At 53.4% G+C, this 27014-nt stretch overlaps 1 protein-coding gene across 1 annotated transcript; it reads right to left on the bottom strand.

Moving 5' to 3' along the window:
* Nucleotides 1–338: 338 nt before the first annotated feature.
* Nucleotides 339–26189, bottom strand: LOC308635988 (GRB2-related adapter protein). Its single transcript, XM_081270957.1, has 5 exons — nt 25986–26189; nt 17322–17419; nt 12629–12751; nt 3007–3175; nt 339–675 (listed from the first exon to the last, which is right to left on the bottom strand). Exons 1-5 carry the CDS (start codon nt 26061–26063, stop codon nt 490–492), a joined length of 654 nt encoding a protein of 217 aa, XP_081127083.1. The 5' UTR covers nt 26064–26189; the 3' UTR covers nt 339–489.
* Nucleotides 26190–27014: the final 825 nt, after the last annotated feature.

The raw sequence follows: 27014 nt of genomic DNA, 5'->3' as shown, positions 1-27014 counted from the left end.
GAAGCGCTTGTTTACCTAGTAACTCCAGGTGCTCTGGGCTGAGCCACCTGTACAAATCCAAGTGCCTTTTGAGGGAGGGGTAGACCGGCCCAGCAGTGGTCTGCCCGAGGTGAACCCACGCACCAAGCCTAGGGTTCTCTGGGTTGAGCCCCCAGTCTGTGCAACGTAGGAAATTGAGCCATTGACAGTAGCATGTGGGTGGGGCCTCCAGAGACCCCGCCCCCTGATGCCACACAACTGGCAGCCAATAGGAAGTCCTCAAGAGCAACCTGGTCTCTAAGCACAGTCGTTAGTTCTGGGGTGCTGGGAGCCTGTCCCAATCTGTATGAACAGGCACAAGGCAGTTAGGAGGCCAAGTTCAATGCAAGGCTTCCTGCTGAGCCCAATGTGACCTGGAGTGGGGTTGTCCACGTCCTCTCTCTGGACCCCAGTTCCTGCAAAAAAACCTCTTGGCCGAAGGGGCTGCCGGCTCTGCCGCCGCCCACGAGGTCACAGATGCACCGGCTGGACGTAGCTCCGTGGGAAGAAGCCAACACGCCCACAGGACTGGCCCCTCCACCAGTGAGGGTCTGGGCGCTCCAGGATCTCGATGATGTCACCGCGGCGGAAGCTGAGCTGTGAAGGGTCCTGGGCTGAGAAGTCGAACTGGGCCTGGGCAAAGCAGGCCCGGGGCGACTGTGAGGGGAAGAAGAGGTTAGTGGGGTGTTTTTTTGAAGCTCTGAGGCCCAGCTGTCCTGATGGAGACTCTCCCCAGGAGGGTCCCCATAAGTGAGTGGGCTCTGCAGGCTGGGACAGCATCCCAGGCGACTACGTCCAGATCTTGACTGAAGCCAGATGGGTGACCACCCCACCCAATGGGTGTTCCACTTGGGTCAGACCCCTGATGGCCTGCCTGCTTCACAGACCCTTTGTCAACAAAGACTGACCCAACTTTTCTGTGACCACATGACTGGTAGGGGAGGGCAGTTAAGTCTAGGGTGGAGAGGGTGTCCCTACCTGCCTTACTCTGGTCTCATTTCCCCGTCTCTACAACAGACATGAAATTTTGATTCCAGCCAGGGGAGGTGTCACACACCTGTAATCCCAGTGGCTTGGAGAGGCTGAGGCAGGAGGATCATGAGTTCAAAGCCAGCCTCAGCAATTTAGCAAGGCCCTAAGCAACTCAAGGAGACCATGTCGCTAATAAAATACAAAAAAAGGCACTGGTGTTGTGACTCAGTGATTAAGTGCTGGTTCAATTCCAATACCAAAAAAAAAAAAAAAAGAAGTTTTCATTCCAGGCATGAACTCACAGGTGGGGCCTTATAAACTGTAATATGATGTCCAGCTAAGAGTGGTCTTTACTACTATTGCCCTTGGTCAGACTCTGAGGAATATGATTGCCCCTTTAAGCTGTTCCCGAAGCTCTCAGGTCTGGTTCAGTCCTGCCCCAAATATGACCTTGGGCACATCCCTGTCCTCTGTGGGCCTCATTTCTGGAACAGCAGCAGGCAGGAGCTCTCTACAACACATCTTTTTGGTGCCATGACTATGGCATCCGGCACCCTGGCCCTGCCTGTCCCACCAGGATTTTATCTCAGCCTACAGACTCTCATCCAGGATGGGTGATAGGATCAGCTAGACTCTAATTAGCGGTTCTCTGCCCAGGAAGGAGGAGGTGTCCTGGGTATAGGGAACTAAGCCAGCTCTGCACTCACCCCCGGATGGGGTCCAAGCCAGAGCAAGGTGGTGGGTGCTCTGGAGCCTCAGTAGGCCCCCCACCTCCATCCTGCCTCCCAAGGTAGAGCTGATCCAAGCCGTGAGCAGCAGGGATATCTGGGAGCAAGAGCCCCAGCTAGAGAGGAGTCCCCGGGCTGGAAGCTCACTGTTGGGCACTCTTCAGGGTCAGGCGGAGAAGCCCTTCAGAGGATGTGGGGACCTCCTGAGTCTCTTTGGGGGCATATCAAACCCCAGGGTTCATCCTACTGGGCAGATGGGAAATTGAGGGCTGAGTTGGCCCTCAGGTCACATGGCAAGGCCTTTGAGGGGGCTGGGAACTGCAGGACTGGAACTTCTCTGCAGGGCTGGCCCGGTCCTCTCCCCAGGCCCTAGCTAAGATCATGCCCTCCATATACTCTGCAGAGCCCAAGCTCAAATGTCCTCATGTCTTGACCTCCTGCCCCAGGCTCTGCCAACACCCCTGTTTCCAAGAAAAACAGCATGTCAGGGCTAATAACCCCGTTGGCTGGTGTTGTCATCCTAATGAGAGTGACAGCTAGTCCTTGGGGCCCCTTGATGAAAGGGCTGGCTGGCAAATTGCTGTTATTGTGAGGACAAGGTGTGATGGACCCCCCCCCCCCACACACACACCCTGTGCCCAGCCAGGTCCTCGCCCACAATTGCTCATACTGCCCGACACCTTGTCCAAGGCCACCTCCTCCTTGAGGAGCAGAAACCAGGACTGAGCCTTCTGGGTATGTGGCCTCAGTTTCCTCATGTGTATAATGGGATTGACGGGTGTGTGGCACTCGGTGGGCTCACTCCATTCATTCGACAAACATTTATTGAGCACCAGCTGTAAGCAGCAGACCATTCTAGGAGCTGACAACAAGCCAGACTGCCGTTTGTCCCATGGGCTTTACCTGGCGTCCCTCATCTTTCCCCTTTCCCTATTTGCTTGTTTCAGCTGCCACAAGAATGTCCCTTTGGAACCTGGGTTGCCCCCTCCTCCGGCTGGAGTGGGAAGGGAGGCCAGGCCTGTGTGCTGCACATGGTGGGCATCTTCTCTGACACAGACAGCAGGAAGAACACCCCCACCAGCACCTCCCCAACCCCATCCTGCCCCTCCACCCCACCCTGGCACCGACCCTGGCCCCGCCCCAACCTCGCCCCCAACCCCAACCCCTTCCCCAATCCCTCCCCTACTCAAACCCCGCCCCTACTCAACCCCGCCCCCTACCCAACCCCGCCCCCTACCCCCTGCCTCCCGCTCCCTACCCCCACCCCACCCAGCCTCCTGACCCCTACCTTGAGAAGCGGCTCCTCATCTCGCAGGAAGATCTGCCTCCTCTTGGCAATCGTGGTGGTGCGGTAGAAGTCAACCAGCTCGTTTAGGGAGTTGAACTTCTCTTCCCACAAGAAGTACTTCCCGGAGGCCTCCCGCAGCACCTTGAAGTGCTGCACCTGGTCCCCGTAGCTAGCAAAGAGGGCCACAGCGGTTTCAGATCCTGACGCCCCCCACCCTCCACTCAGCACCTCCCAGAACCTGGCCTTTCTCATGGAGAGACCTGGAGCCAGGGAAATACAGATGGAGAAGAGCTCACGGACCTGGCTCCGTGGGAGAGTCCAGGAGTGTCCCCCCACCAGCAGCGGAATCTGGGGTGGAGGGTGTGGGCTCTGGACCCAGCCGCTTTCTTGCTGAGTCTTTAGGCTAGTCCTGAACTTCTCTGAACCTCAGTTTCCTCTTAGTGATAGCACTTCACTTAGGGTAAGTGAGCAGAAAATGCTGTGGTTTACTGGCAACATTAAATGGCCACCTCTGAGTGCATCCCGAACAGATAATCTCTCTCTCACACCTCTTCACTATCCCCCACAGATGTGACATTCTTCTCCCTCCCTTGCCCATTCCAAATCCCTGCAGCCCCTAGAGGAGTGAATCCTAAGATCATCCCGACTCAGAACAAAGCCTACTACTAGGAGAGGATCTCAGGTATACTGGATATTTTTTGTCCCTCTCCCTCTCCCAAGAACCTTCTGTGGCTCCCCATTTCCCTCAGGATTAAGTCTTAGCACCTTCAGACTCAAGATCTGGTTCTGGTGACATATCCAGCCTCATTTCCTTCATTTCTTCTATGATGCAGCCAATGGGCTCCTTTGTCACCTCCGAGTCTCCCAGCCCACTCCTGAGTCCTTTCCAGTCCAGCTGGGAAGATACCCTGTCCTCCAAACTGTCAGAAGGACACAGCCCATCTGGCAGTGACAGGGCAGAGGGACCTGCCCCAAGCCTCCTACACTTGGCACATCTGTACTCCAGGATGGGCTGCGCAGGGCCGGGACTGGGGATGGTGCTGACGTGGGTTGGGATTCCCTTCCGTAACGCAGGGTCAGAGCAGGGCCTGCCTCACTGCCCAGGAGGTGGGGGGTCAGGCTCTTTGCACCAGGGGGAAACGGAGGCCCCAAGTTCAGTCACAACCTGCCTAGGGCTACAGAGCGAGGAAGGCCAGGGCTGGGGCCACATCTGAGCTCACACTTGCTCCAACGCGCTTCCCGATTGATGAGCATCACAGAACAATAGCAGTCATCATTCCAATTATGATATTAATAATGTCCTAGATACAAGAATTCCCAGGCCAATTCTGCTGTGCCATGTTGCTCCCTGGGCTGTGCCCCCCAGAGGCAGGCCCGCCCTCCCTCGTTCTCTCTGCCAGGCCAAACCTGAACTGTCCCTCCCTGGCCTCGACAGCTGCCTCTATGGATCGTGATGTCCTCCCCTAACAAACCTAGATCCCAGCCACACACCTCACAGGGGAGGGGAGGGGAGCCTGGGACCAGGGCCAGGCAGGGCCACTGCCACGGCTGTCCTGGGCCCATGTGACCCAGCTGGGGGCGGGAGAGAAGACCCAGAACAGCTTTGCTCCCATCCAGGGGAAGGCCGGAGGGCAGGTGTGCTGTGCAGGTGGCTGGTGTGGTCGAGAGCTGGGGGTGCTGGGACAAAGCCACTTGGGGATGCGCAGCATGGCCACTTTGAGGGAGTTGACCCCTCTGCCTCCTGAGCCATGGGCTGCGCCTTGTTTCGTTCTCATTTGGGGCTAAAATGAGTGAGATCCAACTCTCAGCAAGGAGACTTGATGGTTAAAACAAAATGCCTCCTGGGTTCTGAATCACAATTCTGCTAAACAAACCAGATGCACTGCCTTTATAAGATGGGGTTCTCTCCTTCAGGCCTACAGTCTTCCTGGGCCTGAGTGCGGTGTCCGTCAGCTACCGGGACCCATGCTCGCTCAGTCCTGCCCTTGCCTTCTGTTCAGCAGCTACACCTCTCAGCCCTGGGGCCCGTGTGCTGCTTTGTTACAGGTGTAAGAGGAAAGATTTGAGATTAAAAATGGAGGCCTGTGGGGATAGCTTAGTGGTAGGGCACTTGCCCTGGGTTCAATCCCAGCACCACAGGGATAAGGAGAAGACAGAGATGCTTCTAAGGTACCCTCGGGTTCCCGCCACCTGGCCAGAATCAAGAGGAGGACCTCTCAGCACCTCCTGCAGCCTTTTTTGTGACACACTGTTCACGATGGCTTGCACACTGGGCTCTGAAAGGGCAGGGAGGCAGAGTAGGCCCCAGGGTCCCTTCTAGGTGCAACTCTGGGAATGGAGCATCCCTACCTAAACTTCATTCCTCGAGAGTGCTAAGACAGGATCTTAAAGAGAGAGAAAAAAAGGCCATTTTTCACCCCCCAAAATGAGCCACATCAGGTGTTTGACCAATGGATACTGCTGCTGAATAGAGAAGAGGAAAACAAAACAAAAACAAAACAATACAAGACAAGGTCTCACTAAATTGCACAGGCCGGCCTCAAGCTCTGGATCCTCCAGCCTCAGCCTCCCAAGTTGCTGGGATCACAGGCATGGGCCACCGTGCCCAGCAGAAGACATTTTTCTTCAAACCTGCTTCTGGAGGTTCTGAACTGGGGTTCCAGATGCCAGGCATCGTGACCCAGAAGCAGGTGCCCTGAAGTAGGCCCAACCCCCTCTGATGTACCCAACATTTAGGGCAGCTCCCCTCAAAAGGAGCCAGTTCTCCCTGTGGGAGCAGAGGCTCTGGAGCAGGTGGAGCAATGGTCCCCAAACCTGAGGCAAAGTCTCTTCGGTGGCATCACTGAGCATTGTTCCTGGTGACTAAAGCTGATGGTGCTATTGGGTGTGGGACGTGTGTCCATGTGCCCGGGATGCTGAGGAAGGCAGACGGGGACAGGGGCCCCGCCCTGTCTGGCCTGCTGTAGCCTCCCAGAGGCCGTGTGCTGCCCGAAGGCAGCCTGTGAGCCCAATGGTCACTCCACATGGTGCTCGGATGAGCTTGGGGTTTTCCTGGACTTTGGCTAGGGTACACGGGGAGGGCTGTCACTCTAAGGCTGGTCAGGAAATAGGGAACTAATGACTCTGTCTGGGGCGCCCTGTTCAGAGGCAGAAGGCCTGACTGTGCTGGCCTTAAGGAGGAGGCTGAGGTAGAGGAGGCCCCCCGAGTAAGGAAACGAAAGGGGTATGGCAGGTTTGAATGAGATCTCGACCCAAATATAACCACGACTCGAAGCATTTTGGAGTTTGAAAGTCATCCGCAGTGGCCTGGAGAATTAGCCAGAACTAAGCATATTTTGATCACATAGGAAGGTCAGGGAGTAGAGAACAGGAAATGAGATAAGGCAGAGAGCCAAGAAACCTGGGAATTCTAGAATTTTCCAACCTGAGAATTCAGAACTTCTCGAATCTGGAGAACATGCCAGCCCCTGGCCTGTGCACAGCACACAGTAGGTTGTCAACAATTGGCAGATCCTGTCCTCTCCCGCCACCTCGTTCACACTTCCTAAATACAGCTGAGCAGAGGGAGGCCCAGAGGGCGGAGCAGCTGGCCCACAGCCACATGGGCAGCCACATGGGCAGCCATGTTGGCAGCGCTAAGCTGGAGGAGGCCAGGTAGGGCTGCCTCCGTCCCACTCCCCCACGCTCAGCCTGACCTGGCTCTGGCCCGGCTCTTCATACCTTCACCAGACATCATGCCTCATCCCTTTCCTCTGCCTGGCCTCGGCCTTCGTCATACCTACTTCCAGGCCAGGATCGAGGCATCTGAGGACCTTGGACCACAGCTGCTCTCTGGAGAACCCCGCCCCAGGACCCAGGGGTACTTCAGAGCCTACAGGAGTTAGGGGATCTGAGTGCAGGTGACCGTGGCCCTGATGGGCTGTCTGGGGTGCAGATGGCTCTGGGCGGTGAGCCCTGGACAGCTGGAATAGGAAGGGAGGCCACAGGAGCCTGAGCGGGGCCTGGGGTGAGTGTGAACCCCTGCAGTGGGCCTACTGGGCTTCGTGAGTCTCCACTGAGCACCTTCGGGGTGTGTGCGTCAGGCCCGTGTCTCTGCCTGCCTCCTGCCCCAGGGGAGTGACTGCACGTGTGGGTCCCTCGAGGAGCAGTCATGGGTACGTTTGTCTCTGCCTGTGACCCTGACACCCACTTACCCAAAGGGACAAGGGTCTGGGCTGAAGCCCTGACTGTCAGGAAAACCCCAGGGACCAAGTCAGGTCTAATGCTGGGGCAGCCGGTCCTGCCCAGCGGGTTTTTCTGGCCTAGTGGCAGCAGCAGAAGCAAAAAATGACGGTGGTAGCCTAGATTGGGAAAACCAGGCTGAGTGGGTGGGGGTAGGAGTCCAGGACGCCCCCCCCCCATTACCAACCAGGGCTGTGGGCCCAAAGGGGCAGAGTTCTGGGTGCTAACTTCCCAGTGGAGGATTTCCATGGGGCGTGGTCTCTCTGGCCTCAGTTTGCCCATCTGTGAAAAAGGACTGTAGCAGACAGGAAATGGAATCCAGCTGACCTTGAGAGGGAGTGGGACACAGCTAGCTAACAGAGAGAGACCCACCCCGGCCGGGTGTTTAGGTTTCAGGGAAAGCATCTGTCAGGGCACAGAAAGTCAGTAGGCACCAGTTCTGCCATTCTTTGCTGTGTGACCTTGGGCAAATTACTGCATCTCTCTGAGCTTCATTTCCTTCCCTACAAACTAGGCTCCCAGGAATCAAATACATTCCCTCCCTTCTTCCCTATCTGTGCATGCAGCCAGTCTTTCCATGTCTAAAAGGGCACCCCTGACTTCTCTGTTTCCTTTCCTCTGGATCCTCTATCATCATCCAAGATCACCCCAGCAGGACACAAGTGCCTCGAGGTCATGAAGCTTTAGCCTGTTTTCTAAGGGGCCAAGTTGCTAGCACCTACGACCTAGGACAGGGCCTGGCACACAGCTGGTGCTCAGTGGCTGGACGTGCAGGGCAAACATACATCCGTTGACTCCAGGGCACTACTGACCGAAAAAGGAAGCAAAACACTCACTTGCAGACAATCTGTCATTGAACACCGGAGAGTCCCTGGGGCCCGGATAGGAGGGTGGCATAAAAGTTACCCCAGCTCAGACATTACATGGCAGCCTCGGCCCCCAGCCCACTAGCTGCCAGCTCACATGTGCTCCTTGAAGGTGTGTGTGTGTTGGGGGGGACAATCCTTTGTAAACTCATAAAGGGCAGCTAGCTCTGGTCACTTTTGCTCTGCGAGGCAGCATGAGGCTCATAAACCTCGTCTCTTACAGTTTTATGGGGCTTGGCATGAGTGTGCGGGAGATGCCACGCGTAGCAGGGTCAGAGTTCCTGAGCATCAAGCCAGCGAGGGCAGAAGACTCCTCACAACCCAATCTGCCGGGCAATCTGCCAGACTTTCCTGGATGGCCACTGGGTTACTGGACTTCACAGCATCAGGGATGATGGTCTTCTCCATGTCATAGAGGAGGCTGTTATAGCCAAGAGAGGGCCAGAGCCTGCCTGAGGTCACACAACAGGTTCAGGGAAAAGTCAGCCGGGGACCTGGGCTCGCTCGCTCCCCAGGTCACTGTCTCTCCTCTGATAGCCCTGGATTCATGGGCAGAGAGAGGAGGGGGAGCCGCCTTCCAGGTCAGAAGGGAATCCCAACTCCCCGCTGCCAGCACACGGTACAGCCCTTGAGGGTTCTGAATGGTGTTTATTGAACACTTACTATATACTACTCATCATACTAATCTCTTCATATAGAGGTCCATTTTGTAGATGAGGAAACAGGGCCAGAGGATAACTTGCCCAGCATTAAAAGTAGGTATTGGAAATCTCCTAACTACAAGTCCCATTGAAATCTCAGGTGCCTTCACTGACCCCCTGCCTGTGGCCCTCCAAAGAACATAAAAAGCCCCAAGACAGAGGAGGTACTGAGGAGGAGCAGGACCCAAGAAACCTGGGTCCAGCCTGGGAGGAACTGAGGGTCGAGATCGCCACCTGGTGGTGCTGTGCACAAACCTCCACCATCGAGCCTGGGAAGCTCTTGCTGGTTCTGACCTTGGGGCACCTGGTCAGGGTGCCCTGAGAGAGAAGCCGGGGCCATGTGCCAAGATTTCTCTGAGTTACGCTCTCAGCTGTCTTCCCAGGACACCTTGGTCTGGTTCCCCTACTTAAGAATTGCTCCCTACCACTGCCCATCTCCCCTCCTACCTGGACCCGCTGTCCCAACACACCCTTCACTGCCTCATCTTTGGGTCTTTGCCCATGCTGTTTCCTGTGCCTGAAATACCCTCCCCTCTCCTGGTGCACCAAACTCCTACTAAGGCTTCAGAGCCCCACTCAGACATCACCTCCCCGGGGCCTTCTGGCAGAGCATGTTTACTGACATTGCATTTCCTGTATTCATCTGTTTGTCACAGAAACCCTCTGGGCGAGGGTGTCTATTTCCCATCCCATCGGTCTCCTCTCCCGCACACACAGCCAATGCTAAAATAAAAGAGTGTGGACTGTAATCCTAGTGGCTCAGGAGGCTGAGTCCGGAGGATCGCCAGCCTCAGCAATTTTGCAAGGCCCTAAGCAAACTCAGGGAGACCCTGTCTCTAAATAAAATATAAATACTGGCTCTGATATTATCAAGGGATGTGGCTCAGTGGTTAAGCACCCCTGGGTCCAATTCCCGGTACCAAGAAAAAAAAAAATGGGGGTGAGGAACGAATTCCCAGGCTGAAGTGTTCTGGTCCGACCCCGGGCTGGGGCTGCACTTACAGAGCACCGCCAGAAGAGGGCAGCACGAGCCAATGGCCAATGCCTCCCGCTTGGCTCAGGCGCCAGGAGCAGTTTGAGTCCCCTGAGCCCCTGTTTTGCTGGGTGACCTTGGGCTTGGGGGGGGGGGGGCGGTTCCAGCGGTCACTGGAATCCAGACTAGCCCGCCTGGCGGGCGCCATACCCTGGAGATGACCAGGCCCCCCGGACAGCCACCACTTGGAAAACTGCCATTTCCTGCCTTTGAGGAAGCGCGACTCCCGGGGTCTGCAGGGAGCCTGGCGGGGCGTGGGGACTGGGAACCTGCGGGGCCTCCAGACGCCCACAGCCATCCCGGCAGGCCCGGAGGGAGGACTCACTCGCAGGACTCCCCCTTCCGTTCCCCACCGCACATACGTGCTGACAGCGCCCGGCTTTTCAGATGGGAAAACAGGCTCAGAGAGGGCCACCCAGTCAGTCCCTGGGGATCACCAGCCTGTTCCCGGTGACAGGGGGAATGGATCAAGCTGCTGGTAAGGGGGTCTCAGGAGGGGCTCTGAATAAGTACCGGGGAGGTGTGACCTCTCATGACATCAGATCTCCCCACTAGAGCAGCCTTCCTCCCTGGGGGTGCTCCCTGCAGACGCCCTGATCACACAGTGAGAAGCTACTAAAGGGATCACCTCTGCTCCAGTGATGTTTAGGTGGCATCTTTCACCCCAATGCTGGCTTTGATCGTAGCAATAAGAACTGGCCCAGCAAGTGCCTCTGGTGCCAGGTTCTGTGCCCACAGTGCCCACAGAAGCCCTGAGAGCTGGTGCTGCTGGTGGGTCCCACTGCACACAGTCATGCCCCCTCCTAGACTCAGCCACCTCATCCCCTTAGGTCCTAGACGCCATCACCTCCTGCCTGGTTTCTCCCTGCTGTCCCCCTCAACAGTCTTTCCTCCTCACATCAGCCAGGGGCATCTGCTGCTGATCAGACCTCTCCTCTGCTGAAGACCCCCCACCGCTCCCTGTTGCTCAAAGAGAAACGCAACCTCATCAGCCCTCTGCCAGCTGGCCTGCTTGTCTCTTTGACGAACCCCTAGGTTCCTAGCCCTTGCTCACTCTGCTCCCAACACACCCTTCACTGCCTCATCTCTGGGTCTTTGCCCATGCTGTTTCCTGTGCCTGAAATACCCTCCCCTCTCCTGGTGCACCAAACTCCTACTAAGGCTTCTGAGCCCCACTCAGACATCACCTCCCCGGGCCTTCTTGCATGCTCATCTCAGGGCATGTGCATTGGTTGTTCCTCTGTCTGGAAGCCTCTCCTCCCAGGTCCACGTTCGAAGGCACCTGAGTAGCCTCCACCTCCTCGTTCAGCTCTTGGCTCAAATGCGGCTGCCACCTCCTTGGAGTCCTCCCCCGACCACCCCCGGTTCGTTCTGCATCTATTTGTTTTCTTTCCTCTGTCTCCCTTGCCAAGACTTAGATCCTTAAGGACAACAGCTGTGTCTTCTTTAATGCTATCTCCCCAGCTCTGGAGTAGCCTGGCACACCAGGGCTCTGAGCTCAGTCCTTGGATTTGTGCATCTCGATCATGTTGTTCTGGGCCCTGGGAGTAGGAAGGACAGAGACCAGCCAGGAGCCTGACCCTGTCACCTCCACCTCTATTCCCACCACACCATGCCAGGACAGAGAAGCCACCCTGTCACTATGCCAAATAATCCCTCTCACGCCCACCTGCCGCAATGCCACTATTCTAAATAGGGTAAAATATTTTCTCCCCTGCTTGAGCCTGTGGAAGCCCTCAGCTCTAACCACATTGATTCATTTAGTCATTCTTTTTCTTTTGGGGAGGGTTATTTTGTTTTTAATTCTGGGGATTAAATCAAGGAATACTCTACTGCTGAACTACATCCCTGGATCTTTTTTGGGAGGTGGGTAATGGGGATTGAACTCAGGGTCATTCAACCACTGAGCCACATCCCCAGCCCTATTTTGTATTTTATTTAGAGACAGGGTCTCTCTGAGTTACTTAGCTGATGTTTCTGTCTCAGCCTCCCAAGCCGCTGAGATTACAGGCATGCACCACTGTGCCAGGCTCTCTGGATCTTTTTTTTTTAAATATTTATTTTTTAGTTTTAGGTGGACACAATATCTTTATTTTTATTTTTATGTGGTATTGAGGATTGAACCCAGTGCCCCGCGCATGCCAGGCAGGCGTGCTACCACTTAAGCCACATCCCCAGCCCCTCTCTGGATCTTTTTTAAAAATTATTATTTTATTTTGAGACAGGTTCTCCTAAACTGCCCGGGGTTGACCTTGAACTTGCTATCCTCCTGTCCCGGCCTCCCAGCCTCATTCATTCTCGCAATAACCTATTTTACATGTAAGGAAACAGGCACAGAGAGATTAAGCGACTGGCACAAAGTCACAGAGCCAGCAAGTTGTCACCACCAGAATGAGAACACAGGCAGCCAGCCTGGCCTCAGGGTTCGTCCTCTCAACATCACCATATGGTGGGATCCTGTCCAGAGCACACCCGAGACACCTGCCCTGGGCACCTCAGTGCTCTCTGTCATGCGCCATCTCTCACCACCCCACCCAATGACACCCTCCTTTTCCTCCCAAAGAAGCTTTGAGGGCTCCTTACTGCTCATGGAGTAACATCTGGAACTCTCCACCTTCAAGGTTTTGCACAGCTGGCCTGAATCTGCTCTGGGCTGCACCCGGGGGTGCTCCACTGGGGTCACCCCTACAGAGATGCCGTCCCCACCCTTCTCACTCTGCAGCCCATCCCAGACTCGGAGGCTCAACTTGGACATTGCCTCCCTGCCCCTTCCGGTGCACACCCCAAAGGTCCAAGCTCACTTCACAGAGATGGAGAATTCCCCAGGGGAGCTCTCACTCTCCCGGATCAAGAAGGCTCCCAGATGGTTCCGCTTCATCAGAATCTCCTCCGCCAGCTGCCGGGAAATCCTGCCCGAGTACCACCTGTGGAGAAAGGGGCTGCTGAAGGCAGTGGGCAGGCCAGGTCCCCCCCCCACACACACACACACTGCATGATGTTGAGGTGCTCAATCTCACTGATCCTCAAGACAGTCCTAAGATGTGGGAGATGGGGTTGTTCCCATTTCACAGATAGGGAAACTGAGGCCCAGAGCAGCAAAGCCAGTTGAAGCAGGAGCTGGGATACCGCCCCAGTACTTTGGCACCTGAATCTCACCAACCTTTCCTACAGGTATATATGCACCCAGATGAGCAAAAAAAAAATTAAATTCCCATGAACCACGAGCACCATGCCGGTGATGACGGATTCAAGTAAGTAAACCAAGAGTATAGAGAAGGTGTCTCATAAATGCCTAGTCTCTTGAAGATCCCCAGGGAAACTGGAATCCAACTTCTCTTTCAGTTCCCCCCAAGACGGCTCCAGGCAGCCCTGCCCCCCCCCACTTTATTATTATTATTATTATTAATACTGGGGATTGAACCCAGAGATGCTTTACTACTGAGCCACATCCCCAGCCCATTTTATTTTTTATTTTGAGACAGGGTCTCGCCAAGTTGCTTAGGGCTTCCCTAAATTGCTGAGGCTGGCCTCAAACCTACAATCCTCCTGCCTCGGCCTCCCAGATGACTGGGATAACAGGCGTGCACCACTCACCCAGCCTCCCCTGCCCTCTTTGAGTCTCACCCACTGGTATAGACTGACAACTTGCATTCCCCACCTTTCACATACTAAGATCCATTCCTCAATGAGATGGCATTTAAAAGTAGAGCCATTGGGAGGTAAAGAGGAGCCCACATGAGTAGGATTAGTGCCTGCCTGATTTGAATATGTCCCCACAAAGCTCAAGTGTTGGAAACAGCCTCCAACACAGCAGGGCTGAGATTTGGGACAACCGGTAGGTGATTGGGTCATGAAGGGTCTGCCCTCATTAATAGAGCAATCCACTCATGGATCAGTGGATTACTGAGCAAGTGGCTTGGTTATAGAAGTGAGTGTTTTCAATCTCACTTGCTCTGTGATGCCCTCTGCCTTGTTAAGAAGCCCCTCACCAAATGCCAAGTGGATGCTAGCCCCACGCTCTTGGACTTCACAGCTTCCATGAGCTAAATAAACCCCTGTGCTTTATAAATTACCCAGAGTCGGGTATTCTGCTAGAGCCACACAAAAATGGACGAAGGGGGAGAAATAAAGACTCCAGAGAGCTCATTTGTCCCTTCACAACATAACGACATGGCTACCAGATGGCCATCTATGAACCAGGAAATGGCCCTCCCCAGACACTGAACCTGCCAGCCCTGATCTTAGACTTCCCAGCCCCCAGATCGGTGAGAAATAAACATCTGTTGTTTATCAGCCGCCCAGTCTGGATTCCCGCACAGCAGCCCAATCAGAGACGCCCAGCACAGGGAGGCTAGAGGGTCCCCACTGGCTTCCTGGCTCCTGGACCTTAGCCCAGCCTGAGTTCTGACCCCTTTGTTGTTCCCATGGGGAAACTGGGGTCCAGATCAGCTGGAGATCTCAGGGTGGGACCACGATAGGCCAGGGCAGGGTCCAGAGCCTGTGTCCCCTCGTGTTTCTCTTCCCTCCTTCCATGAGGACTTCCTGAGCCAGGGTGCATTTGGCATGGGTGGAGATGCAAGGTGTGACCTTTCCTGCCGTCTGCAGATGTTGAGGCCTCAAAGATGAGAGCAGAGGACAGGAGGGCTGCCAGGGTACTCCTCTGTGTCCTGCCTGTGTCCCTGCTCTTGCCTCCACTCAGTGAAGGCTGCCCGGCACGTGCCCGGGCTTTTGTCTGGCAGGAGCAAAGTTGGCCTGCCATGTGCAGGGCAGGCTGAGGCCCTGGAACATTCTCAAGTGATGACAGTCTGGAGCAGGGGGGTGGACACCCACTCCCTGCCCCTGGGTGTGTGTGTGGGGGGGTGACTCCTAGGAGCGTGTTCTACGCATCTCCCTGACGTCCACGAGGGGATGGGATTCCAGCTGCCCAGCACCAAGGGGCTCCTTCCCGTCCCTGTCTGCACCCCTGCTCCTCACATGGCTTCTCAGGGGCCACTAGTAGGGGAGCCCACACCTCCAGATATGAGCTTCTAGGTCACTGTTGTCCCCCTACTGGCGGGAAACCCGGAGGCTGGAGTCTGCCCGCCATCCCCTGCCTGGGCAAGTCTTAGAGGATGGGGAGGTGCCATAGACTCTCCTCCAACCGTGGCTGGATGGGAGTTTCCCAGGGGGCCAGATGTCTCTGAAGAACCCTCAACACCCCGACAGGAGACGTCAGCTTGTAGGCGGCCATCGCCCTCAGAGGGTGTCACACCCCAGGGAGGCCCCACACCCCCTGCCAGCCCTGCCCCCACCGTGGCAGCTTAGAGGAAGGAGTTCAAGGCCCCCCGAGCCCAGCTCCTCTCTCCTCGCCAACACCACTCCCTTTCAACCACTTGTGTTGTCCCCCACACCTTTTTTTTTTTAATAAATTTTTTAGTTGTAGGTGGACACCTTTATTTACTTTTATGTGGTGCTGAGGATGGAACCCAGTGCCTCACACGTGCTAGGCCAGCGCTCTGCCACCGAGCCACCACCCCAGCCCTTGTCCCCCTTTCATTGATGTGGAAACCGAGGCTCAGAGAGATGCCCCTCCCAGAGGCTGCCCCACAAGTTCACATCTGGAACTTTCCCCAGCCCTGCAGCTGCTCTGACAAGCTTTCCCAGCCCTCCTCCTGGCCGGCCCCACCCTGGTCCCATTACTACCCTATCTGCAATTCTATCTACTGTGTGACTTTATACAAGTCACTCAACTTTTCTGTGCCTCTGTCTCCCAGCCTGGGAGACCATTTTGATAGTACTCACCTCCTAGAGGCCTGGGAGGATAAATGGCGGCTGCCCGCAGGTGCTTGCTGCCACTACGATGACCAAGTAGTTCATGCCCCTCCTCCCACTCGCCCTTCAGCTGGTCCCCTAACGTTCAGGCCCAGTGGACCATGGTCTTCCTCAGGAAAGCCCCCCCTGCCCCCCCTGGCCACTCAGCCAGGTCAGGGGCCTCCCTGCCCTATGTGGCCGGCTCTGGGAGCATTTGGGTCTGCAACATGGTCTCCTGGGGGGTGGTGACATTGGGTGCTCAAGGAAAGAGAGGACTTGGCACAGGCACAAGGCCTTCCGGGTCCCCGCCTTCCCCACTAAGGCCATCATGGCTGACTCAGGGACAGAGCTAGAGTGTTTCCAGAGCTTTCTGGGGACCAAGCAGGTGCTCAGGTTAGCCAGGCTGAGACTAGCCCTGGGCCTCAGGGGCCTGACCCCAGCCCAGCTCTGTCCCAGGCACAAGTAGCCTGAGCTGACCCCAGGGGAGGCTGGAACCCTCCGTGGTGCCTCAGCAGCGTGGCCTTCTGTCATCCTTTGTCCCTCACCTGAGCCGGTGGAACTCTGTACTCAGGGCTTCTCAGTGGTGTGAGGCCCTCCGCCTCCCAACTTGGCCAGGCCTTGGCCTCCACCTGAAGCCTGACACTTGGCCCAGGGCGATCACCGGGCCCCTGTCCTTGTTTTGGGCTCCTCTGGCCCGGACTCAGGCCCCGGTGGAGTTCTCACCACCTCTCTCTCCTCACGAACCCCCTGTCCCCTCCCTTGACTGGAGGCTGCAGCTCTGCGGGGGAGGGAGGCCGGGAATGCCTGTAGCTGGGGGCGGAGTGACTGGGGACCCGGGCGGGTTGGGGCTGTGCCCCGCACAGGAAGCGGAGGTGGTGGCAGCTTTGGAAAAATAACTCAAAAGAAGATAAAGAGGAAATACCCCTGGGGCTCCACCCTGGCCCTGCACCTCCTTTGGCCTCCACCCCCAGCTACACATCAGAGCTCCCCAACTGTCCCACCAGCCTCGTCACCTCAGTCACTTCTGACTGCATTCTTCCTTCCTTGAGTACCTCCGTGACTCTCTGCTACCTGGCCTGGTGTTTGAGGGCCTCCTGCCCGACCCGCACGTCATGGATTCTCCCTTGTGGCTCTCCCTGGGCTACCCCTGACCTTTTCCCCAGGGTGGGTGCTTTTTCTAGGTAACCAACTCCTACCCATCCTTCAAAATCCCACTCACTGCCACCTCTCCTGAGAAGTGTGGCCTGTTCAGTCACCCTCCCGTGCGTGTGTCCTTCATGTCCTGTGTCTCCCATGGAGCAGGGCTCTTCTGACCTCTCTGTCTCCAGGAGCTAGGGCCATGTCTGCTGAATGACTGTTACTTAAAGCATTTCTTTCCACTTGTTATTTTTTTTTTTTTTTCCAGAGATTTCTTAACTCCCTGGGCTGTTCTGGGCTGGACTCTGCCCCAAGTATTCTAAGGGCAGCGATGTTGGGTGCTACCTGCTGAGAACCTGTCCTAGGACTTCCCAGGGGCCAGCAGGTGCCAGTCACCGGGATACCTAGGGCCCAGACACAACTCCCACTCTGCCCAGGCCCCAGACTCTGCTCAGCCAGTGTCCACTTCCCCTCAGGACGTCTAATGCCTTTCCTGGCAGAGCAGGCCTGGCCAGGCCAGCCGGGCAGCGACACACAGGCTCAGGGTCAGGGGTGGAGGCTACTCACGGGTGGGGCTTGACCCGGATGTAGTTCTTGGGGATGAAACCCTCAGCACCCCGGAGCTCAGCCTTGTACCAGTTCTGGTCGTCTTCCATGTTCAGGATCTGCAAGCGGAACAGACACAGCCACTCAGTCACTGAGAAGAAATGGCTGTCACCCTCGACTTGCAAGGTTCCAGGTGGGCTTCATCTGGATCAGCCTCTGAGCCCATTCACAGAGGAGGGCAGGGGGCCCTGCTCAAGGTCACCCAGGTCGAGTTAGAACCAGCCTTTTGACAGCCGGGTCCCATCTTCAGGAGCTTTTGTGGGACAGTTGGGAACTCAGATGTTTAGGGTTGAAAGTTTTGAGTGGCTGGAGATGGACTCACAGGCTCTGCAACCAGATGACCCCCCCCCCCAGACTCTGAGGTCTTGGGAGCAGATCTAGGGCTCCTCAGATCCTGAGCTGTGTCTGCTAGCACGGGGTCTCACCCGTGTGCCCACCATACAGGGCATCTTGGGGTGAAGGTTGGAGGTCCCCAGGAAGATCAGGGAGCCCTCACCTGAGCTCAGAAATGAGTGGCTACCCAGGGGGACTGACATGTCAAACGCTCTACGGTTCAAGCTCAGGGGCAAGGACGGGGAGGGACAGGCACCGTGACACAAATGAACAAGGTTTGTGTGCTGCACAAGCTGGTTGCTGGGTCCCACGGGCTCCTCTTCAGGCCCAAGAAGCCTCCTTTGCCTCACAGGTGGGCAGAGAGGAACTGAAACCACTAGAGTGGGGGTGGCGAGTCGCTGTGGGTGAACAACCAAGGGGCAGAGGGGAGGAGCAGGCCTGGGCCTGGGAGGGTGACCACATGAAATTAGGGTTCCTGCCTACATTTCCTAGGCACAATTTCCATGGGTCATTCCAATTCCCAAGCAACCTTCACCTAAAATGCTATTTTATGGATGAACCCAGAAAGGGAAGTAACTCAGCCAAGGCCACACAGCAGGGGATAGGCAGAATCTCTATGGTCAGCTTGTGGCTTTGGGTTCTGTTGGTCTAGGGGGACCCTGGCCTACAAATTTTTTTTGTTTTGTTTTTGTTCTTTTAATAGTTTTTAGTTGCCAATTGACCTTTATTTTATTTATTTATATGCAGTGCTGAGAATCGAACCCAGTGCCTCACACATGCTAGGCAAGCGCTCTACCACTGAGCCACAACCCCAGCCCCTGGCCTACCAGTTTTTTACCCCCACTCCACCTCCCACTTTGTCTCTGGACAAAGGGTACAACTTTCCTGCTCCTGTCTGGAGCAGGCTTCAAACATTGGGTACATATTCTCCTCTTTTATTTTAGTATCATTCCTTATTCTTACATTCCCATTATCATAACTTTTACTAATTTACATGAAAATCATTTGCACTCACACTATGTAGACATTTTTTATCTTTTCTGCTTTCATAGTTAGCCTTATTCCTACACTGGATACAAAATTATCATCTCCAATTGACACTGAATAACCATTCAAACCTTTAACCTTGTTCTTAGGTGTTTGAGGAACAGAAACTGTACCAGAGAGCTGTACCGCTGAGCTACATCCCCTGCCTTTTTTGGGGTGTGGGGGTGGGGTGTGGGGAGGGTACCCGGGATTGAACTCAGGGGCACTGAACCATGAGCCACATCCCCAGCCCTATTTTGTATTTTATTTAGAGATAGGGTCTCGCTGAGTTGCTTAACGCCTTGCCGTGGCTGGGACAGGATTTGAACTCACGATCCTCCTGCCTCAGCCTCCTGAGCTGCTGGGATTATAGGTGCGTGCCACCAGGCCCGGCATCCCCAGCCTTTTTATTTTTTATTTTGAGACAGGGTCTCCCTGAGTTGCTGAGGTTGACCTTGAACCTGTGCTCCTCCTGCCTCAGTCTCCTGAATACCTGGGATTACAGATATACCCCCACACCTGACTTACTCTTTGGTTTAAATTTTAAACTAAATTACTTCTCAATAATATTGATACCAGTATCGTTTTTTAAAAAATATATATGTTTTTGGTTGTAGTTGGACACAATACCTTTATTTTATTTATTTATTTTTATGTGGTGCTGAGGATGGAATCCAGGGCCTCACACGTGCTAGGTGAGCGCTGTACCGCTGAGTCACAACCCCAGCACCCCCAGTATCACTTTTTATCACATGATCTATTAGAGAATTTTCTCTGGGATGTATGCACTCAGATCCCAATATAAGTCAACTTATATTCCTTATCACTATGCAAATTCTGGTCACAGCCAACAATTTATTTCAACTCCTTGTTAGCTAAGAAGAAGTAGATATGACATGATTCTTATTAATTGTATGATGATTGGGTCAATCAGATGCAAAACAAAGGCTCTTCAAGTATCTTAGATCATTGAATTGGGGATATTGGATTTGTTCTACTAGTAATACACATTTAACACATGAGAGTTTCAACAAATACTGATTTTTCCATTTCTTTCCTGTGGTCCTGGGAATTGAACCCAGGGTCTGGGCATGCTGGGCAAGGGCTCTACCACTGAGCCACCCCAGCTCTCCACAAATATCAGAACCAATTTTAGACCTCATCTCTTTCTCTTTGTTAGACTGGAAAAATCAGCTCAGTTTGGTCTCCACCCATGACTCCCGTCAGCCATGGAAGGACCTACACCAGTATCAGCTCTTCTACATTCAAATACAATAGCAGGGACTTTTCTAGGAACCCACTTCTCATCGTATACCCAAGGGCAGCCAGGCCAATGCAAGGGTCCTAACTTGGTGAAATTCTGCCAGGAGGAGCCGGGATTCATTCCCTCAGTTCAGGCCTGAGGCCTGTCGGGCCACCAAGCCCGGGTGGGCCCTTCCCTCCTGCCCTGGGGTTGAACAAGATGGCAGCCCCAGAGACAGACGGAAGCAGGTGGCTGGCTCAGGAAAATTTTCCCTCAGAGCAAAACAAAATGATTTCCTGGACCAAATGAGAAAATCAGGGCCTGTGCACCACTTGCCCCGACCATGGCTTCTAAGAAAGACACCCTGGAGCCAGGAATTAGGGACCTATCTGCATCTCTATCTGCTTCTGATGCTCTCTGTAGCCATGGCCTGAGTTTCTTCTTCTGTTAAATGGGCACATCCATGGCCTACAATGAACGTGGCAATCTCTCAGGGGCTACAACACCCTGTGTGGACGCAGGAATGTCATAGGTCTAGGTCTTATATGTATCCCTGTCTTATGTTGTCTTGTTTTCCTGTCACCTCAGAGAAACCAGGAATGTTCTCATGGTGATGTGAGCTCAATTCTTTCTGCCAACATGGCTCTAAAGTTGGAGATGTGGGAATTCCCGCAAGAGAGGGACTGGCTCCGTGCTAATGAAATATCACTGCCAGAGATGATTCAGGCCTTGACCTGTCCCGGCAGGGGCCTCCCGCCCCGGTGACCTTCCTTCCTCACTGTTCCCTGACTCGTCGAGTTGACTCAACAGCTCTTTACTGAGCACCTATTGTGAACCTGGCGCTGTGCCGAGCTCTGGTGATGCAACAGGAACCAGGAGCTTGCGCTGTAGAGGGCGGAGGCAGACATCAATAAGGAAAGGAACGAGTAAACAGGTGGTTTAGTGTAGGGGTAAGTGCTCGGAACATTGTACACTGGGATGACACAGGTGGAAAATGTCGGATGGAGGCAGGGAGAGTGTCAACAGCTATAGTGGTCAAGAAAGGCCTCTCTGGGGAGGTGACATGTGGACTGAGCCCTGAATTATAAGAAGGAAGCAGCAGTGAGAAGATGTGGGGAGCAGAGTACAAGGCGGAGGGAAATTAGCCAGTGCAAAGGCCCTGAGGTGGAACCAGTTCTGGGCCTGGATTGAAAAGAGACCAGTAGGTCTAGAGTTGGGAGGGGTGGGCTCTGAGTGCACTTCCCAGTTAAGTGAAAAGCAGTGGGGTCCTGTCCCCCTAAAAATGCCTCACCTTTCAAAGAGGGAGGCCTTGTCCCAGGAAGTGACGTTCATGTGTCCAGAGGGAGTCCATCTGCCACCGAGGTTTCATCTGAAACCCAGGTTCCGATGGGAACAACCCCACTTCCTTGCAGGGCACTGGAGTGCGACTTGACTTGCGCGGCTGGTGCTGCGGGAGCAGAGCCTGGCCCATCGGAGCGCTCAGGAAGCATTTGTTGGATCAGAGACCAGGACCCTTGCAGGAATTCGCAACCTCTCCCAGAGCCAAGTTGGGGAAGGGCTGGCCACCAGCCACTCACTGTGGCCCTAGGCTTTGTTGTGCCATGCGAACAAAGCAGTGACATTAATAGGGCAAAATGGTTCTAGAAAAGTGGGCGGTAGTGTTGGACCGGGTGCACACGGGTTATCCCAGTGGCTAGGGAGGCTGAGGTAGGAGGATCACGAGTTCAAAGTTAGCCTCAGCAACATAGAGACCTGAAACCAATCAGAGAGACCCTGTCTTTAAATAAAATACTAAAAAAGGGGCTGGGGATGTGGCAGAGTGGTTAAGTACCTCTGGGTTCCATCCCTGGTACCAAAAAAAAAAAAAAGTGGGTGATATACAAGAGGCAGGTGAGTTCTCTAGCATAATTTAAAAGGATGAGGAAAAAAAACCCCAGGAATCAAGATAAATAATATTTTAAGGCAGTATGTTAAAAAATAAAAACGAACACAAAAGTATGTGTGGGCGTTAATTAATAATAGAGTATCCGTATTAGTTCACTCCTGCTGAGAAATGTTCCATGATGCTCATGTAAGATGTTAATAAAGGGGAAAGCTAGATATTGGAACATGCACGTGGGAATCCCACTAGGCTGTTGTCTCCATTTTTCTGTAAATCTCATAAAAAATTTAATACAAAAATTCCATCAAAATCTTAAATAAAGGGCTGAGGATGTAGCTTAGTTGAAGAGCACTTGCCTCGCATGTGCAAGGCCTTGGGTTTCAATCCTAGCAAGGGGAGGGGAATGGGGGGGAATGCGGGGAAATGGGAGGGGGGATGGGGGGAGGAACTACACTTAAAAAAAAAAAGATTTAAATAATGACGAAATTTGACCTTGTACTTGCACAGACCTGAGAGAATGAGATCCTCTGCTTCACCATGATCCTGGCCCCCCTGGAGGGAATTCAGTTGTCCCTTGGTGTCAGGGAGATCTGATTCTAGGACCCCACCTCCACCCCACAGATAGCCAACCATAGATGCCCAAGTGTCTGGTATAAAATGGGGTAGTATTTGCATTTAACCTACATATATCCTCACGAATACTTTAAATTGTTTCTAGATTACTTATAATACCTAATAAAATGTAAATAGTTATTATAATGTACCGTTTAGAGAATGAGGAGGAAAAAGAGTTCTGCACATGTTTGATATGGTAGCAAATTTTTCCCCCAAATATTTTCCATTGAGGTTGGTTGGATCCCCAGATACAGAACCTGTGGCTCTGGAGGACCAACTGTTCTTGCTTATTGCAGAACATCCGGGGAATACAGAAAGAATAAAGAAGAAAATACAAAAGGCTCGGAAGCCACCTCTACAGGTTCACACCACTATGCCTGGATAATGTTTTTAAGGCTCTTTATGTATTTCCCAGATGCCCTTCAAAATGATTGCACGACTTTACCTGTTCACCATCCACATGTGAAAGTACACATTTCCCCACAATCTCAACAACCTTAGAGACTCTTTTTAAAATTACATGTTGCTGGGGCTGGGGTTGTAACTCAGTGGTAGAGCACTGGTCTTGCACCTGTGAGGCACTGGGTTCGATCCTCAGCACCACACAACAATAAATAAATAAAATAAAGGTATTCTGTCCACTTACAACTCAAAAAAATTTTTTTAAATTAAATTTTGCTAATTGGACAAATGGAAAAAGAGTTACTTAAGTTACTCATTTTTTGTGGATGAAATTGCTCACATTGCTCATGCAATTTTCCTGTTCCTATCCTTTGTCCGCTTTTCCATTATGCTATTTGTGATTTTCGTTTGATTTATAACATCTCTTTACATATCAAAGACATTATAGTTTGTTACAAGTTTGTTGTTGGTGGTGGTAGTGATGTTGGTGTGATACCAGGGATTGAACTCAGGGACACTTAACCACTGAGCCACATCCATAACCCCTTTTATATTTTATTTAAAGACAGGTTCTTGTTAAAATTACATTTTGCTGGGGCTGGGGTTGGAGCTCAGTGGTAGAGCACTTGCTTAGGGCCTTACCAAGTTGCTGAGGCTGTCCTTGAATTTGTAATCCTCCTGCCTCAGCCTCCTGAGTTGCTGGGATTACATGCTGGACTGTTGTAAGTTTTTAAATTCTTCGGACCTACCTTCATTTCTCACCTGTCGTTGCAACAGGCCCTGACTCCTGCCCACCTCCGTGCCTCCCCACCTCAGCCGTATGCCCTCCTTCTTAGACACAGTCTTTTTTTTCCCCCAACTCTTCAAACATATTAGGACAGCCCCTCCTCAGAGCCTCTGACCACTCTCTCTGCAGTCTGCTGTTCTCTTTGCCTGGCTCTTTGCATGGTCAGTTCTTGCTCATCCTTTAGATCTCAATCGAGGTGTCACCTCTTATAAGAAACTGCTCTGACCAGCCCACCTAAAGCGGCCTCTGTCCCTTTGCCTACCCACTATTACTCTATAGCCACCTCCCTGTGTATACTCTCAGCACTTAGCTTGAAGCCTTGTGGGTGCTCCACCACAGAGTGGGTGCTCAGCAGCTCAGGGTTTGTGAAATGCATGAAGGAAAAGACGGCTCCTCCCACAGCCTGTCATTCCTCCATCCCTCCCTGAGCCTGCAGTTACCCCAGTTACCACCTCTCTCTAAGGATACAAGTCCCCTGGTAGGGTTAATACCCAATGTCAGCTCATGTCTTCCTCCTGCCTCTTCTTTCCTGGTCCACATTTCCCATATCTTATTGGAAGCTTTCTATGTGCCAGGTCCTGCTGCTCCAGCATGGGCCCTGCCCTCCTGGGGCTTACAGTCAGAGAAGGGAGATCATGACCTCACTCCTTCCTGAGCAGAAATCCACCAGAATCTGGTAACACTTAGCGAAGGTGAGTGGGACACCTGACAAATCTAGGCCTGGAGGTGGAGGGCACAGGAATCTGGGAGCGAAGGAAAGATACCCCAGTCTTTTCAGCAATTGCCTTGGGGGACCCCACTGATGTGCTCACATCCGCCTCCAGTTAGTCCTTCCTGGTCGGGTGGGCCTCCTGCTCCATTCCTTATCCTCGCCATCTCCCTCCTTCCCAAACCCCAAAATCTAGAAATCCCGTGCTGCTCTCAGGTGAACCGTGGAGGCTTCTGAACTAGATTTAGACCCTCACAAAGAGTCTCACAAAGACATCAGTCATTGGTCATAAGTTTGTGGTTATTGTTGTTGTTGGTGGTGATGGTGTTACCAGGGATTGAACTCAGGGATGCTTAACCATGGAGCCCCATCCCCAGCCCTTTTGATATTTTATTTAGAGATGGGGTCTTGTCAAGTTGCTTAGGGCCTTGAACATCACCCAGTCCTGATGTTCAGCCTGCCCCCAGCCTCAGTGGGCCACATGGATACGGGCCCAGAGCCAGCAACTCAGGTGGACCGGGGTGGCAGTCTCCCAACACAGAAGAAGGGGAATTCCTCAAAGGCATGCAACGCCCCTGGACCCCAACACTAACCTCCCCAGCTCCCAGCCTGTGCCGTGTCTCAGGGGACTGGATGTGGGTTGCAGAGTCAAAGGGACATAGGTTCAAATCTGACCCCACACCGAGCACTTCCCGTGGCCTCAGTTTCACAAAATGAGGGTGCAAGTCCTCTACACCCCCATAGCTTAAAGGGGATATTGGTTACACCGCAGAGTGTGGGGGCCAGTAGCAAAAAGAGGTTTCCTGTCCCTTCTCATGCTTGAATCTTGCAGCCAAGAATGTGGCCCACGGCCCAGAATGGAGGGACATCCCATCTCATATCCACTGCTCCCGGCCCAGGAAAGGGCTCTAACTTCTTAGGATGAGTAACTGACACTGGCAGCTCCAGTGTCCAAATCTTGGCATGAAATCTGGCTTCTGGGTTCTTGTTGTCAGATTCAAGCAGATAAGCAAGAACATTCCCAGAGAGACAGAGAGTCCACAGACCCATCTGTCATGACATCTTGAAGCCTACCATCTCCTTCCAAAGGAGCCCAAACAAAGAGAAATGAATTGAGGATGAGTCCGTTTTCCCTTTTCTCCACACTGCCGGGAGGCTCATCCTTGACAGTGAAGTCAGCTATGTTAGCCCCACTGGGTGATCTTTCTTTCCTAACACCTCCTCTGGTGTGTGCACAGCGCATGCGCCCTCTCGCTCTCTCACCCCCATTTTGTCTCTTCGTTTCTCTAGCTGATTCTCTTGTTCTCTCCACAATTCTGTCAAATTTCTTTTCCCTGGAGAACTAGGGGTTGAACCAACAACCCCTGACAGCCACTCTAATAACCTCTCCTCGGATACTCACCACAGTCCCCGCCAAGGGGGACTCACTAACTATCTCCCCATTTCCTAGATGGGGAAACTGAGGCTCCAAGGGAGGCGGTAGCTTGTCCCGAATCACACGTAACTAGAGAAGCCGAACCTGTCCTCCAGAGACCTGCCGTCGGGGGCTGTCCTGGGGCCCCCCATGCCCCAGCCCACCCCCACCCCATGCAGGGCCACCTCAGCCTGGCTCCAGCCCACCACCGTACCTTGAGTGTGTCCCCCTTGTTGAAGGCCAGCTCGTCGCTCTCCGTGGCCTGGAAACTGTACAGGGCCACGGACTCCATCCCGCTGTCCCCAGGCTCCGGCAGCTGGGCTCCGAGCAGGGCCGGCAGCTTCCTGCTTCCTCTGCAGTCAAGGACTGTCTTCCTTTGTTTTGAGTGTGTGTTTGTTCTTTGAAGCTGAGACCGAAACTGCCCTTGATGGGGGAGAAACAGGAAGCAGAGACATGTCACCGAGCAGGGAGGACGTGTGAGCCACCCAGTCACTGCCTCTAACCCCCAGTGGCCAGGTGCAGCCCTGGAGGAAAATCCCCCTGCAGCCTGGAAATGGGGTACCTTTGTACCCACGTCACACATGATCAAACAGGACAAATCCCACAGATCCATCTTGCACTGGGTCCTGTCACCTCCCGTTTTCTAAAAACTTAGTCCCCCATGTTTCTCCGGCACCTGCCACATTAAGGCCAATCTCCTTATCTGACATGCAAGCCACCTGTGAATCACAACCCCATGTAGCTTTCACACTCATCCTTTGGCCCCTGGGCTCCGGCCACAGTAGGTGACGCACCACACTTTCATTCCATTCTCCAGGCTTCTGCACACGCCACCCGCCTGCCTGCTGTTCCTCTCTGTTCCCAGAGGACTCCTCCTATTCATCCATTAAAATCCAACCCAGAAGCTGGGGTGGTGGCTCAGTGGTAGAGCGATTGCCTAGCCTGTGTGGGCTCGATTCTCAGCACCGCATAAATGAGCAAAATAAAGGCCCATCAACATCTAAAAAAAAATATTTTAAATAAGCAACAACTCAGAAGGAACCTCTTCTGCTTTAAACTCTGGGCACTATCTGTGCTTTGTAAGGTCAAAAAGAAGTGCAAATAAACTGAGTTCAGTGGCACATGCCTGTAATTCCAGCAGCTCGGGAGTCTGAGGCAGGAGGATTGTAAATTTGAGGTAAGCCTAGGCAATTTAGTGATGCCCTGTTTTTTTTTTTTTTTTTTTAAAAGGTCTGGGAATGTC

This window comes from Spermophilus citellus (assembly GCF_964194105.1).
Source record: "Spermophilus citellus genome assembly, chromosome: 17".
In the NCBI taxonomy this organism is placed as follows: Eukaryota; Metazoa; Chordata; class Mammalia; order Rodentia; family Sciuridae; genus Spermophilus; species Spermophilus citellus.
Note: the sequence above shows the minus strand (reverse complement) of the source record. Positions and strands in the feature narration are given on the sequence as shown.